This window comes from Gigantopelta aegis, chromosome 4 (assembly GCF_016097555.1).
Source record: "Gigantopelta aegis isolate Gae_Host chromosome 4, Gae_host_genome, whole genome shotgun sequence".
Taxonomy (NCBI): domain Eukaryota; kingdom Metazoa; phylum Mollusca; class Gastropoda; order Neomphalida; family Peltospiridae; genus Gigantopelta; species Gigantopelta aegis.
The window spans coordinates 14301355-14318844 of NC_054702.1; the positions used below are offsets into that span (position 1 = coordinate 14301355).

General features: G+C 34.3%; 1 protein-coding gene across 2 annotated transcripts in view; it reads left to right on the plus strand.

Moving 5' to 3' along the window:
- LOC121372687 (HEAT repeat-containing protein 5B-like) overlaps positions 1-17490 on the plus strand; it is a 128339-nt gene that overhangs the window by 34842 nt on the left and 76007 nt on the right. For both annotated transcript variants that reach the window (XM_041499143.1, XM_041499144.1), the window contains exons 3-4: positions 12415-12626; positions 14052-14160. In XM_041499143.1, coding sequence (XP_041355077.1) covers positions 12415-12626; positions 14052-14160 — 321 coding nt within the window. The remainder of the gene's footprint in view (positions 1-12414; positions 12627-14051; positions 14161-17490) is intronic.

Consider the following 17490-nt stretch of genomic DNA (forward strand, 5'->3'; position numbering starts at 1 on the left):
AGGTTTGCAGTAGTTGACATAGATGTACATGTATACATTCTGTGTATAGGTTTCAGGAGTGGGTGGGCTTTACCTCACTTAAAGGGACTTACCTTTCTGCAATTGTTAACCTGTTGCCAACTAACAGTTTTTAACCACTTCAATTGTACATATTTAAAATAATAAATTAAATTTGCATGACATTTTAGTGGCTGTGTATTATTTATTTCAACTTATTTCCGTGCTTATATGCAATTAAAGTTCAAGCATGCTGTTTTAGGCACACACCTCAGTTATCTGGGCTGTCTGTCCAGGACAGTGGGTTAGTGGTTAGTGAGAGAGAAGAGGGTGTAGTGGCCTACCCACTGAGCCCTAAAGAACTCTGGGTTTGAGCCGGTACCAGGCTGCAAACCTTGTACATACCAGCCTGTAGTCCGTTGGCTTAACCACTTCCATCGAGATCGGTGCTGTATATTAAATGTGTTGTTATTGTCCTAGTGTTTATACTAGGTCAAACTTAATATAAATTTTTCATTAATTATTTGAAGACCAAATTCAGTTTGAACTACTTACCAATATTAAGACAATGAGAAAAACATTGAATATAGAGACACTGATATTCTAAACTAGAAACTACATGTATATTTAATATGTAATTTGTAGTTGTTAAAATATTTTATTACTTGCAAACATCACACAATACAGCAACCTCAGGATAGTCCCTTTAAAACCTAGAATTTGGAAGGTCTCTCCCCCCCACACACACACACTTATTCTCTTTAGCGTATTAAACCCAGACTAATGGCAAGTTGTTGTTTACTGCTTTATCTTCTATTTTTCTGTATTCAGACAGTTTAACCCATTACTTAGTTGTTTTTGATGCAGCAACTGTCTGAAGTTGTATAGGTTTCCTCCTAAACATCAAGTGCAAACATATTCATACCAGTCGGTTTTTTACGGTCTGTTGCGATGCTCGTAATGCAACATTTGAACTGGGATTCCCTTCAAACACTTTGGTTTCTTTTTAAAGGCTGACGTTACAATTTATCATGCACGGTTGTTTTCAACCTGTAGGTCTTTATGTGGGTGAAGTTTTTTGTGTTTGTGTGTGTGTGTGTGTGTGCATGTGCGTGTGCATGCGTGCTTATATTTTTTGATATTTTTTAGGGTCATGTGTAGTAGTACTACTGATGAACATGTGTATGCAGCTTATAATGAAAAACTTCTTTAAAAAAAAAAAAAAATTCTGTGGCCTTTTTTGTGTTTAGGTGACAGATGTCAGATTAGTCTTTTTATGACTGACTTATTCATAATAATCATTACTGTGACCTGTGATTATCCCAAGTTCTTACGAGTTTCATTTAAATAAATTCATGTTTTTATAATGTCCTTGAAAGTTGTTAAAGAATCAGTTGGAAAGTAATATTTGTTGAATGGAAAAATTAAAAGACACCTCAGCACATTTTAAACATTACTATTTGGTGTGTGACATATGGTTATTTTGGTACTTAGTATATAAAGAGAAGAAACCCGATTCCAACACATGGGCTACTTCTGCTAAAATATGCACTTCTTAGTGACAGGACGGTATGTGGTAGAGGAAAAACAGTAATTTTATACATAAAGAGATAATTGTTTATTTTACCTTTAAACAGTGGAGTCCAGGTAAAGAGAAGAATGGTGGATTTAGACCACCTATCAATAGTGAAATGTCAGACTACCAATATAGTCTGTATTAACATATCTATAGTAAAGTAGTGCGTAGTCAGAGTAAAGACCATGTAAATATCTTACACATGACCATAATCACTTGGTGTGCTAGAATTGATTCCCTGTGGTCTAGACTCGGAGATATTGATATTATGGTAAATGTGCTGTAAGTTTCCCATCCTTGTTTGTTCTTCTAGCAGGAACCATTATTCTCTGTATGTAATTTATTCCACAATGCAACGCACACCACATGTATTACCATTATTGTGTCTGGTTAAATATTTACTATCTTGCACAAGTGTTAAATTGTGTACTCCTACAAAAATAGTTTTAGTTACTTTCTCTTTTTTGTGTGTACATAATTCATTTTTATTGTAAATTGTGTGTTTAAGATTCATTGTCACAAAAAAACAAGAAATTGCAGGGTTGAAAATTAACAGTCACCCAGTCGCCCATGGCGACCTTTATTGGCTAAGAGCAACTAAGAATTTTATAAAGGTAGTTCGTTGGGCGACCATCGATTTCAGTGTCTGGCGAGTATGGTACTAGTTAAAAAAAGAAACACACTTATGCTGAATTGAATGTGACAAAACACACCACATCTATGATGGCACAAACTACAGATCTGGCAGCAGAAGACATAGAACATGTTCAATATATTTTGACAGTGCCAACATTTACAAATTACCATCAAATTGCATAGTTTAATTTAATGGTACCGGTACCTCGTAAAGAAATATGTATATTTATACTGGATTTCTTTTTCAATTTTTTTAATTATTATTATATATATATTTTTTTTTTGAAAGTTGGTATGGGTTTAAAATATAATAACATAGGGTTTTTTTAATGAATTTTTACTTTATTCATTATGAAGTTAAACGTCAATTCATCGGTTGTCTTCAACCCAAACAGTTATTATTCAACAAAAAGCACTCTAATTTTAATTTTAGCTGTGCAGTTAAATTTCAATGTGAAAATTGGAGGGCTAGTTGAATTTGAGAAAAGCCAGTAAGATTTTTCTTCAACTGGCCCTGTTGGCAACCATGGTTTTCATGTTAATTTTCAACCCTGAAATTGTGTTCTTTGGATTCCAGATATGGTGGAAAGAATTAAGGAAACACTTTGAAATGAAATCAGATTTTAATAATTACTACTGTAGTAATATTGGTATATGATCCAAAGATGTAATGTGTGACTGAATGTCAATTCTTTGGGAATGAATCCCAGTAACACAGTCAGTTTCCTGACACTATGAATTATGGTTTTGGTTGCACTCTCTATTTGATGTTTCTATTTATGGGATCTCTCATTTCTTTCCATCAGTATATCATATGTATGCACTGGGATGTCATGTTTCAGGTTTTTATTCAGATGGACCCAGATTTTCAAAGCTATCTTAGCACTAAAACATCATAAAACCATTGTAGCTAATGGCATGCATCGTTGTGACATCATAACTTATGATGGTTTTATGATATTGTAGCCTTAAAGGAGACCGGACACCAAACCATATATACGGCGTAATGAATTGTTTGCCGTCATAAACCACAACACGCAACTACCGCGCTCCCCTTATTGACTAAGTTAAGCGTGCCAGTCTTGGTTGGGGGGGGTTTCCGCTGATTTCAGATGTTTGCCGGAAACTGTCGACAATTGATGAGCTAGACCCGTGACTTCACCGATGAGAGGAAAACTGAAGAAACTACCAAGCAGCATGGACGAACTTAGCGATTCGAGTGACGAAGAATTGTGTCCAGCTTGTGCTAATGGCATCAAACCGTATCAGTTTGAACCACTTATCAGAGACTTTGTCCCTAATCCTGGAAATGTAGTCTTAGACGAAAATTCGGATGAATCAACTGCCGATGAAGACAAGGAAGCCACACAGTCATAGACTAGCATACAAGCATTTTTTAAAACATAATTTTTTATGACATTTTTAATGTAAACTGAAGCAAATGGACCTAATTAGAAGAAAAGCACACAAAATTTAATAATATTTCATCATAAATCTTGTTCAGCATAGCTGTAAATATGACACGTCAGTGGATATTCCATAGGCCGATTTAGCAAATTTGCAAAAAGCATCCCCTCCTCACCAAAGCAAGAAATAATAATTTAACAAAAAACTTTGTTTTCTTAACTAGTTACCCTCCAAGTTTTAATGTGTTTGGTTAAACCTTATATTTTTAATTATTAAGAAAATGTGTTACCAGTCTGCCGAAACTGTCCACAGCTGGGTACAGAAACACAGAAATGTTGGGAAATATTATACTGTTGCCACATACTGACAATCACTTTACAACTAATATGTCTTATCGACAATATTATTATGTAGTCTTTGCATTTATTAATATAAAATACAACAGACCCGTAGGAACTGGGGAGGGGCGAGTTCTCCACCACACACTCTAGGATGAAAATGTATGTTTTAAGTTTTCACTACTTTGCATAAATAAAGATGATATAAAGATAAAAATCTAGTTTGTATCCCTCACTAGAGACTGTATTCCCCCTCCCCCCACTTCAAATATCGTTCCTACATGCCTATACAAATGTAGATACTATGTAGAGGGTGAGGTTAGGAACCTTGTGAGCTTTTCTTTATCACATTAAGTTTTGCCATTGTAACCAAAATCTGATGTAGAGTTTATACCCGGTCCGTCAGTGCCGCGCCCCCCCCCCCCACCCCCCATAATCTATCGAAAAAATACATATATATATATATATATATATATATATATATATATATATATATATATATATATATATATATATATATATATATATACACACATTAATTTCTGAGATTATTTCGTACATACATGTAAGTTTACCCTCTGCACCCTCTGGTAGAAACCCAGGGTAGGTATTAAAATAATTATTTGGTGTAGAGTATTTTTAATATGACATACAGAAAGCATTGAAAAGTACAATTTTATTATGCTTTAATAATCGACATTACCGTATATCTTCGCCTGTAAGTCGATCTCGGCTATAAGTCGAGTCCCTAATTTCAAGCCCTGAAAACGTATTTTTTTATTGACCCGTTTATAAGTCGACCCATGAAAAACTACTTATAAATATTGAAATATTTCTTATTTTCAGCACATGAGAACAATAATATTTGAACAAAAGAAAATTATTTTACAAACTTCGGTTTTCACGTTTTGTACATCGCAATATGATCAGACTATTCCAATCAAACTATCATTATTACATAGCATCAAAACGAAATATTCCCTTAGTAGAGAGTAGAGAGTGAAAGCTGTTTGACTGTTACTGTATAGTACTGTACAGATGGTTTTGTGCACAGACAACAACTTTATTTATAAACACCGACAACAGATCACTACGATAAAACTGAAAGTATCACGTTTTGCCGCCATATTAATACATGTAAGGAGGATAACTCTGGAAAGTACACTGGTTTTTGTACCAAATGATGTGTGTCCCTATTGCTCTAGATAAGTGAACTGCAGAGATCAGTCTATTTTAAGGGAAAGCTTAGTAATATTCATGAAGTTAATCACCGCCAAAACATTGTTTGAACAACCATTAATGCCAGTGACCAGATTTCAAAATAAACTCAGGCAACAGGTAGTTAGTATTGTTTACATTTTTACTATTAGTTATGACTGTTAATTTAACTAAGTGGACTGTTGTCTTGGCATGTGAGTGAGATCGTACGCCTTTTCGCATAACCAAAACCGTTCTAATGCCAAAAAAAAAAGGTTATAAAAAATAAATGTGTCAAATTAACATATTTGAGTATAAATACATGGCATACTTCAACAATAAAACTTGTAAAATAATCCCCAAAACAGTAATATTTTTTGGTGAAATTTTTTTACCCTCTTATAAGTCGACCCCCCAAGTTATAAAATAATTTTTGGGTGAAAAAAATTCGACTTATAGGCGAAGATATACGGTAGCTTTAAAACTAATTAACCATTATTCCTTCTTGCCACAGTACATATGTTGTACCTACCAAAGTGTTAGCATTTTAATTTTAATGACAATATACTGAACTGACTATAAACATTGTTAACTAACGTAATAATTCACGTTTTGAAGGTGTTTTGTTATAAGGTTAACAAACCAACTAGATCAAGAGACGTTAGTATAGAGTCGTTATGGGCTGTCGGTGAAAATTAATTTGGTAATTATAGGTAAATAAATGTGAAGTTTAAATATTCATATGTGAACAAATTGCAATACCTTTATTTAATGTATATCTTAAGTACATACTTGTTTTAATTTTCACATTGTAAATGTACCATAACCTGCTGTATTTAGTTGGTGTAAAGCCCGTTCGACGACAATAATGCGTCCATGTTTTAAAACAACATTTGTTTTTTTGGAAATCGAAACCATGATGTTGGCAGTTTCTTGGGATGCATTGCTGTTACTGTTGCAGTTAAAACTGCGCAGTTAACAATCATATAATTACGTCGAAAGTATATAATAACACTAATTATCTTCTAAGTTAAATTTCCGATAAACCTGGAGACAAAAAAAAGAAGAAGAAAAGACGACTAAAAGGCACAACCAAAGAATCAACACGTTACCGGTATTGCTTGGTAACTCTCACCGATGACGTATTGCCTCACTTTCGTTCAGATCTATGCATAATTCCGCCCACTTCTGTTTTTACCCCAAACCTAAGACACGCAGCTGACCGGTGCCTCGCAGCGAGCCGGGTGTTAGAATAATGCGTCTTTTGGTGTCCGGTCTCCTTTAAGATAGCTTCGAAAATCTGTAGCCTGTATTGTATAAAATAATGTTCACAAAGTAAATTGGATTTGATCTAAAATTACTGTATTGTAATTGATTATGGTCGAGATATTTCAGTCTTTATTCTTATTCGGCAACACATCCCTGTACCTGTACGTGTCAATTCTAGATGTTTAAATTTAATGTTAAATAAAAGCCTTATTTTATGTCCGTAGGATGTTTATTTGGCTTTCAGTACTTAGTGCATGTGCCACAAAAACTAAATGAGACACTAACTAAGGTGAGTGGCAGACTTTACCATTATAATATACTACACTGGAGACTGTAGACAAAACAGTCATTTACTTGTATTCATAATAGATAGTACTGTTGAGATCATTTGCTGCTTCGTCTCACTGACTGTTCCGAGCTGGCATGTACCAGGAGTGGGGAAAATAATGTCTTGTCAGTAGTGATCAGGCAATATTCTAAAGCTGTTCCTCAGAGATAAAAATAAGATGGCAATGTGCTAACGATGAAGTTTAAATAGACTAAACATCACATGATAATTAGCCATCTGATTAGCAGCTGAATGCAGGTCTCTTCTAATCACAATTTTTTTTTTATTGTATTATAAAAAATTAAAAAATAACATATAATATATATATAATATCTTAGATTTCCAATGCAATCAAAGTATGTGATATTTTTCAGATCACATACTTTCAGAATTTGATAACTTTGCAAATTAGATGTAAATTAATCGTGGTCACGGCACTACATTTAAACAAATGTACTACGGTGACACTCCATAACTGATATATGCATTCAGTCATCAAACAAAAATGTTTCAATGGCAACTTTACACTGAAAGCTGTCCAGTGTTCTGAAAACAAAAAACGTTAAGCTCTAGTTTATTTTTATGTAAGGATATGCAAAATGACGTCATTCATTTTTGACATCATTTCCATTCAAAAAGACACCGCACCACATATTCTTACATCATTTGAATATCGGGTAATGGCTGACTGGAATTAAAGTTGTGGATACAATTTACAAAAATATGTTTTATTAAGCTTGAGATTATATGATAAAGAGATTATTACCCTCGTGTGTTTCGTTATCGTCAATATCATATATTAGGAATAAAAAAATATATATATGAATACCGAAAAACACTGGTAATCTATATCTATATATATCTATATATATATATATATAATATATATATATATATATATATATATACTACTTTGATGTTTGTATTGTATTATAGATTTCCCCACAGTTCTTTACACTATTGTTTTACATAATTATATAAATTTCATTCTTAATGTAAATGATATTTTGATATACTTAACTTTGTTTATTTATGTGCTGGGGTGTCTTTAAACATTCATTAATTCATTCATTTCTGTATACGTAACATAATTTTTTTTTGCACCATATATTATTAAATAATGTATATATTAATATTTTGTTACATAAAAAAAATGGTATTACTATATATAATCCAAAAATAAGTTAAATTTATACAAGAGTACATTTTATGTACTGGTAAAAAATTATAAACATAATTATTTATTTTATTGTATTTGTTCTTATCAAGCCTGAAATATGATGATTGCCTTTATGGGTATGTGGCAGAATTATTTCCTGCGTATAGCTTCCATTCTCATTACTAATACATAAATGCTTGATCTTTGCCAATTTAGTATCGTGAGCATAGTTATTACTTTGGTTGTATGGCCGAAAATGGATAAGTAGCACTGGAAGCAGTTGTGCTCAATTACTGTGGTTAGTTGCTGTCAGCTAGAAATTCATAAATTCTCCATTTTATAACTTTTATGGCTGAAAGAATAATCCTTATTCATTTTAAATAAACCTTCGCCTTCAGTATAGTCGTGAAATTGTATATGGGTCCTTCTTTGAAAATGGTACCTTAAAATGTGACATAGGCAGTAGACTAGAACACACACAGGCTGTTTTTCAGCATAATTCGAGTCATCGGATCACATGTTTATTACTTAGGTCAGAAATCATGCGGCCAGGTTGACATAAAATAAACATTTGTAGGTATAACAAAGCAAATTAAAATGTGTTTTTTAATATTTTATTTCTATGGTGAGCATATTGGTAAAAACACATTTATTAATGTGTACGTTATGGTGCTTCAACAAATCATACCAAGTAGCAAAATAAATTCCTACCTACTTGTTACAACTGACTGGTTCCATACGTAACATGAAGTGAACACCATTCAATTAAAACCTGTCTAGATGTATTTCAAATATCAACATAAACATCAATTTTAAGGTCTATTGTTTATTTATATATTAGCATTTTTGAAAATTAGGTTCTTATTTTGAATGGTTAATAACAGTAGAACAATGGTCATTTCTGATGTTTCAGTTTTCATCCAAATATTTTGCTAATTATTTTGTCCAAAGATATCAGTTTTTTCTATCTGTATCACTTGTATTCAGGAAATATTTTACGCAGAATTCATCTACAAAGTGGGATGGGACGTAGTCCAGTGGTAAAGTTTGGGATAGATCCCCATCGGTGGGCCCATTGGGCTATTTCTCGTTCCAGACCATGCACCACATCTGGTATATCAAAGCCTATGGTATGTGCTATCCTGTCGGTGGGATGTTGCATATAAAAATCCCAATTGCTACCAATGAAAAAATGTAGCATGTGTATGTCAAAATTATCAAATGTTTGAAATCCAACAGCCGATGATTAATAAATCAATTTGCTCTAGTGGTGTCATTAAACAAAACAAACTTTCATCTACAAAGTAAATAGTTAAAGAAGAAAGTTGAATTACATTAATGGTTTTATTTGGATGGTGTAGTTTTTTTTTTGGGGGGGGGTGGGGTTTTTTAGTTTTTTTAAAGAATCCATAATAATCAGTTATTTTGATAGAACTTTTAAACATGACAGATTACTATAGTGAAATTCTTTTCTTAAAAGATCTGAAGTTAAAAAGCAAATAAATTTTTTTAAATATTAAAAAATATTTTGATTAAAAGTGAAATGAAAAGGACCAAGGACCAAGTACATGTATCTTGCTAGGAATCCATGCACTTCGATATTTTTGTTCTATTGGTTTTATTCTCTGCTTAGAGATAAGCGCTGCTCATTTTCCTTCTGTCAGTAATTATTCTACTTCATCTTTTCCCCCAGATCCAATGAAGATAAACATGCCGTACATGTAGTTCTCTACATGTGTTGTACTTTGAAGGAAAATAGGGGAAGAATGTAGCTTGTTAGTACAGCCCTAAGCTTTAGTTGTGGAGTGATGAGTGGTACATGAATTGCCCTAAATGTACCTATGTTTGTTTCCTGTCACATCCACTGCCTGCCACTGTTATATGAAAGGTCATGGCATGTGCTGTCCTATTTATGGGCCATTTTTCATGTGCATGGCTTTTGCTGCAGAATGCAGAAAATGGATTCATTAAAAAATTAATTCTATAGTTACCAATAGCAGTGTTTCTATATATGTGTAGTGCAGGTTTTATAAACGGCCTGTAATGCATCAAAAACCCATCATGTGAAAAATGACTACAGGAAAGTGCACATAAAAGATCCTTTTCTTGCATTTCAGTAGGAGTAGCCTACATGTATGTGACAAAAGCAGATTTCCTCTACCATTTAGACCAAGTGCCAATATAGCCAGATACCAAATATAGCCATATTTTAAAATCAGCTGATGTGTTATTGAATAAATATTCCTTTCCTTTCTTGGCAAAATAAGGTGTAATAAATTAATAGTTTTCTTGCCATAATTATCTCATTTGGCAAATGTTTAATTTGTAATGTGCTTTAAACATTATAAGAATACATTTTAAGTGCATGGATAGCTTTTTCATTCATGTTTATCACAGATCTTAAAAAGTGTGAATCCATTTGTACATTAATTTGATGGTTCATTTGTTCATGTATTGAAAACTACTTTGGGTCTGATACTTCCATAATTAAAAATATGGGACATGCTTGTATGTTGTGAGGTGCATTTGTATAGAAAATGTGAATTTCTATTGTTTTTTTAGTAATAAAATATAATTGTTTCGATGGTTTATGGCCTATTTGGCTATGGGTGTGATATGTGCTGTTGAATGGAAGGCCTTGGATATTGATTTACATGAATATGTATGAACATGTAATGCTAAAGCTGGTCTGCATACATTCAAAATTGAGTTGCCGTGTAACGAAGCTTCTACCGAGTGTTGCCTTAAGTTTTTGTATTGGAGATAAATTCCTTGTCAGTTTCCACAGTAAGAGCTGCCTCAACACTAAGAACATTTTCTAGTGCTGGAATTTGATTGCTTTCCTGGTAACTGCCCATATCATGATCCCATCAGCCACGTGAGATTTGATTAAATAGAAAGGTGTGATAAAAATGCTGGCTTTGTATCAACAAGCTCTTGGAATGCTGCCCTAGCCTGCAGGATCCTGTAGTGAATGTGGTAAAACTAATGGCGCCCTGCTGCGGTGGATTCAAACTAGCTTGTAACTCCATAATTCATGTCATGTCAAACCACATCCTTTTCCCCTCGGGACCAGATTTTATGGCATTGGAGGGAGAGAGGGAGAGAGGGAGAGGAGGAGGGAGAGGGGGAGGGAGGGGGAGGGAGGGAGGGTGGTGGGGGGGAGAAAAAACTAATTCTTTGTGATGCTGAAAAGTATATTTATGTTCATTAAAGCTGAAAGAGTGGTATGGTGTGGGGTTCTGTGTGGATGGGTTATGCCACCCGCCCCCCCCCCCCCACCCCCCAACTTAACGTTAATGATAGAAATGTTTTGTAGACTTATTTCAGATTGCTCTTGAGAGTATCTATAAGTGAAAAGCTTTACAGGTCAGCATGCCATGGGCCACCAAGTAGTTTACAATCTTCTACTAAAAGTTCACTTTTAATCATTGTTTATATTAATGACTTAATGGTTATTTTGATACTGCTGCCATCACATAGGTCTTCCCCATCAAAAGAAAAGTAGCAAGGGATATTGTAAATGTACTTTCTCATATAAAGGGCTATACATGTATGTGTACCACAATCATACCAATTGTGGGACACTATCCGGTTGTAATGTGGGAAAATGTGGGCATACTAAGGGCTATTAATTCATCTCATATCAGGCAAGCACCCAACCAATACCATTGAGCTTTAAAAAAAAATATATATTATTGCAAGATAATAGCAACTACCAACTTGGTCAGATCACTTGGATTTAATTTGGAACCAGTGATATAGTTAGTGCCAGTGGCATCTAATACAGTTGTTAAAGTTATCTAAGTACTTGGTAGATATCGTTGACTGATTGATGAGTGCTTGTCTATTCTGTAAGTTTATCCTGGTGAATATACTTATCTAGGATTTTTCCCTTCTGTGTGTGGGTAGTAGAAAAACTGTTCATTTGTTGCCTTTTGGTTTCATGTCAGTGAATTGTTTTGTTACGCAGGTGTTGGATAGATTTTTTTGTTTGGTTTATTTCAGTCTGTAAATGAGTGTTCATAGAAACAACCTTTGATGTATTTCACATCTAGATAGTATTCAGAATTGTAGCCATGCAGGTGGGAAATTTTTTTCCAGATTTTACAGTAATTATTAATTTTAGGACTACCCAAAATCAGTTCCTCTTCTTGTTCATTAATAAAAAATCTCACAGTAACCCTTTACTTTTCAAGATCCAGCAAAATGTTTCTTTTTAAATTTGTGTGGTCTTAGTTACATGTACCCCACCTATCTGAATCTTTCATTTCACTGACTGGGTTAGAGCTGGTACAGAAAATCCTTCTCCTCTCTCTCTCTCTCCCCCCCCCATTGTCTTAGATGGAACACAAAACCAGAACCTTGAATCCAATGACAAGACCATCAGGCCACTAAAACCAGAGTGAAAGTTAACATCACAAATCTGAATAACAAAACTGATCAGGGCCATTTTCTCCAGTTGTTTGTTTTTAAGTTAAAATTTGTTTGTTTTTTTCTTTTGCAGTCTGACATAAAAGGAAGTCAAAAGAAACTTGTTGAACAACTGACTCTACAGATTAGTGAATCGCCGGGCCCTCCAACACGCAAGTTATTGGCCCGGTGTCTGGCAACACTTTTCAGTGTAGGAGACACATTTGATTTATTTGAAACCATCAACAAGTGTAATGACATCATCAGAACCAAGGATGACTCCCCAAGCTATTTGCCAACTCGACTGTACGTATATTCCACATTTTATGATCCAAGCCCAATTCATGCTAGACAGTTTTTCCCCTCACATTAAACTTGGGTCAAAATGTTCATATGAGAATGTCAGGCTGATCTTCCTAGATTAAGAGTACATGTATGGAAAAAAGTCCCACCATAGCATAGATTGTAAACACATCTTCAGAATTTATTGCTATCTTGGTTTGAGATTTTTTTTAAATAAGTTTATAGGTCTTTTTTCTTTACTTTTTTTTTTATTTGATAAAAATGCATTGTTAATTTAATTATTTTGAACATCATGAAAGTATAAACCACAGCAGGGCTCAAAATTAACGATGGCACTGACAGCAATTGCCGTCATTGAGATATAAATTGCCGTAAGTAGAGAGTACCACTGACAGCACTTTTGTGCCCACGGTAAAGCTCCTTAACCATGGCAAAATGTATACACATGGTGTACAGTATCTGCCAATATTTAACATTTACACATTTTAAATATGTCTACATACAGCAAAATAACCTTTCAGTCATGTTTATTTGCTGCAAATGTCTCTTTTAAAAAATTGCCTTAGGCAGGCACAAAATTGCCATCGGTGAGCTTTTTCGCCCATGGCAATTCTTTTAAATAGTTTTTTGACCATTATGTTTACAGACATCTTTCTGCTACATGTTAATTTTTTAAAAATGAATTTGCATAATATGGAACAATGTTAGAACCTTGTTAATGTGTTGTCAAAAGATGTTTTCTAATTGCCTTTAAAAAATATAATTAAATCCTTTACTAAATTAGTAAAAAGCTGTCATACTAGGCGGTGCGTGTTTACCAAGTTAGTGTTTTTGCTGACCACTCCAAAGACCAGGAATGTAACAACAAAGCGGAATTATCATTCAATGATCTTAGTGCTCTAGAAGGTGGTACCATTAGATTAAAACAAAGTAAAAATTATATACTTTTCTTACGTTTCAAGTCCCTACAGAGTTTTGCTAATTCTTTGTTTAATGTCATTTTTATTGCCAAGTCACGGCTACATGTACTTGTAGCTTATTAGTCCCCTACCATTCCAAGTAGAAGTGACTATAGGTTCCATTTTTGTCTGTCCATCTGTCTGTCCCACATATGGTTTTCCAGATGTTTTAGGGTTTTCTTTTACAATGCCTCTAGGTATTAAGCTGAAATTTTGTGTATAGCTTTGTCATGTACTGTTACCAATCTAGTTTGACTATCATGGCAATTTTCCCAGTTTTTACAGAATTATGGCCCTTGAACTTAGGAGATATGAAAATTTGTTGCGCCGTGTAGAGATCATGTATTGCTTTAAAAGTACTCTCAGAATGCTTGTTGATAGTGTCTGGAGTAGCAGATACATGTGTCGTGTAATTGATATCTTCTATGTGTATTGCATCCAGTCTGATCTTGATTGTGTTAATTTGCAGATCTGCAATTGCCTGCCTCGGGGCCATGTACGACAGGTTGGGAAGAATGGTGGGTCGGTCTTACGAAGAAACAGTTCAGATTCTCATCAAATCTCTCAAAAATGCAGAGGTAAGCAGACTTTCCAGTCAGTTGGTGAATTACCAGATGAGCATATTGGCCATGGTTACTGTTGTCTGTAATTACATTTACGATTTCTTCCCTCAAACTACTGGAGACATTTTGATGACATTTTCACCAATAATTCCTCTGTTAGGTCTGCACATCATTTAATACAGCTGCTATGTTGAAAACATTAGCACATTTTTTCTTGTTGACAATATGACTCTTAAAATATTTTGGTATAGTAGTAGGATTCTTCTTCTTCATCCGATTGGTTGTATTATATCCTTTGTCCTGTGAGAGTCGCAAAAAGGGCTGTCAGGTGTAGATCTTTTGCAGAGCCCCACAGCTTGGCATCCATCGTAGTATTCACATGCCAGGTTTGTTGACTCTCTGTTATAGAGTGGACAGGATGCAGGAAGTGTTGTGGTGTTTGGTCATCTTTTCCACAATCACAGAGAGCCGAGGGCTGGATACCAATCTTTTTAAAATGTCCTTTAGTAGGATGAAAGTGTTTTGTCGACATATTTTTGTCTAACATACTCATGTAAGAACCTTCCGTAATCTGAATTTTATTATCAAATTTAAAAAGACACGCGTTCTTTAATCTAGACTTTTAAAAAATAAAACAATAATAATAAACACAAGTTGTGAGTTGAAATAAAATAGACCGTTGCAGTTAAATCTGTGTATCTCTATTCTTATTTTTCCATCTATCTCTGTAAAGAAAAAAGGGAGAAATAAGGATAACCTAAACAAAAAATGTTACACTGATCTTTTATCCTGTAATTTTTCACTTTATTTTAAAAACAAGTCATGAGTGAAATAACACAGAAAATTCCACTTAGTCTTTCTATCTTTATTATTATCCCTGCATCTGTCTGTAGAAAAACCCCTAATATTTAAGAAGGCTATAATTGAACCTATGTGTAGTGGTATTTGTAAGCATCGTTATTGCACCATGTGTAAGTTATACACTGCACCTGTTGCAGCTGTGGACGATGCGTTGTCTTCCATCTGTGTATTGGATAATCTTGAGCTGGAGAACTTGGCAGGAATCTGGCCGCAGACAAGCACACAATTACATCATGATATCAGGCATAACACTGTGCTGTTTTGAGTGGCTCAATTTGAGACGTATATTTTGGCAGCAGAACTCACCAGCTATTTGAATACTGACACTGAGAACTAAACTGACTATGCATTGATTTGGAAAGCACAGATGTTCAGTGGTATAAGATCTGCATAACAAATACCCTATTAACATGCATTTAAAAGAGAAAGGGGCGGTCGGCATGGGATCGATCCCTGTCAGTGGGCCCATTGGGCTATTTCTCGTTACTGCCAGTGCACCACAACTGGTATATCAAAGGCTGTGGTATGGTGCATATAAAAGATCCCTTGCTGCTAATCGAAAAGCGTAGCTCATGAAGTGAATATCTGTGTGGTCCTTAACCATACGTCTGACGCCATATAACTGTCAATAAAATGTGTTGAGGGCATCGTTAAATAAAAGATTTCTTTATTTCTTTCTTTTTGAAAGTGAATGTCATAAACCTTTAATATGTGCAAAATCATATCTCTGTATGAGGCAGAATCTAATGGATGTTTGGGCAATGTCATGACCGCTTTCATGAGGTAACAACATATCAAATAGCATCTCACCAGATCAAAGTTCAAAGTGCACCTAACTTTTAATAACACAGTTAATACTACCAAGTCCTACAGTTGGTGATAAATATGCCAGTGTGTGTTGTCATAAAATGTTGTTTCATCTGGCGAGTAAATTCCTGTGTCACGTTATATTACTACTACTAGGTCACTATGACTTATTTTTCACTGTCTACTGCACATATCAGTAAATCCTTGTCCGGACCATATCTTGCATACAGATGCATACAGAATCATCAAACCTCACATGTAAGAACAACTTGGGATGGCGGTGTCTTGTGTACTGTCCATTGCAAAAATTTCAAATAATTAGATTCTAAATAGTCATACCCGTAACATATTCATTAATATAGATTTGGTTTTCCATCAAACTCCTCACTGGTACTCTTGTTTTCTAAGGAGCTAGGGTGCCTCTCAGCATGTCTGAAACTGACAGCTTCACTCCCATTTGTTTTTTTCTCATTTATTTTAAAGGTGAAAGGTGGTGGTACGTGTATTTATATTCATGGTGTATATGTTAAATGAAATGCTGCATCTAGCAGTCTTAGCCACATCTTACTATTGTTGTCTATGCGATTTGAGTTGCACATAAATCGCTGTCAGGTGTTTAACCTGTAGTAAGAGGACTGCCACATATCCTTTCACACTTTGTAGGTAGTACTATACCAAATAACTTCCGGCTGGGTCAAAGTTCGAGGTGCACCGAACTTTTGATAGAGAAGTGAACACCACAAGTCCTGTGATTGGTTATAAATGTGAGTGTGTTGGTTGTAAAAAAAAATAGTTTCATCTGGGCTAAAAATGTATGCAATTTTATTTCATCTAGTACCACTGTGTCAAGTAGCCTTGTGCTTGGAACATGAATGGGGTACCTGTAAAAAAAAGTACTCAAATTTTGTGCGGAACTAGGGTAGTCATAGACGCTACCCGTTATCTCAGAAATGAGCAGCTTGACACCCACTTTTTTGTGATTCACTTTAAGGGTGAGGGGTGGTAGTATTTATATCCGTGGCGTTTATGTCGATTGATACGTTGCAGGTAGGAGTTTTAGCCACATATGTTACTATTGTCGTCTATGGGATTTGATTTGGTAGTATACACCCTATAGCACATATTCAGTGCATAATAAAAAATATTATGATTTTGTCATTTTATTTAATTAAACTATACTGGTTGATTAATTAGCCATCACTCGATCATGCAAGTTCACAATGACCTTGACCGTGACAATAATATCTGTACATGGCTCTGAATGGAGTTTGAATCAAAGTTAGCACTGAAGAAAAGTTGGTTTTGGCCTATAATTCATACTGTAAAGATTTCAATAATTTCTTTTTACATGGTATTTGACTTGCCATATACAACTGCTCTTAAATATGGTATTATATATAGGCAACCTGAACTAAGATTTTCATAGCAATTTATTTTTATATTAAAAATATGTGCCAATAGTGGGTTAATGCCTTTAGTTTCCATTAACATTGTTAATTTTTTATGTATGAAATTCTGAAAACTCAAATTTGTAAAGAAGTTGATTTTTATTATAATTTTGACATATTTATAGGGTGCTAAGTTATATTTTAGACAAATTTGTAGTTTTATGCAAAATTTAAAGTAAATTTGAAGAAAAACTTTACCAAAAACATAGTTAAATTTGTTGTCACTATT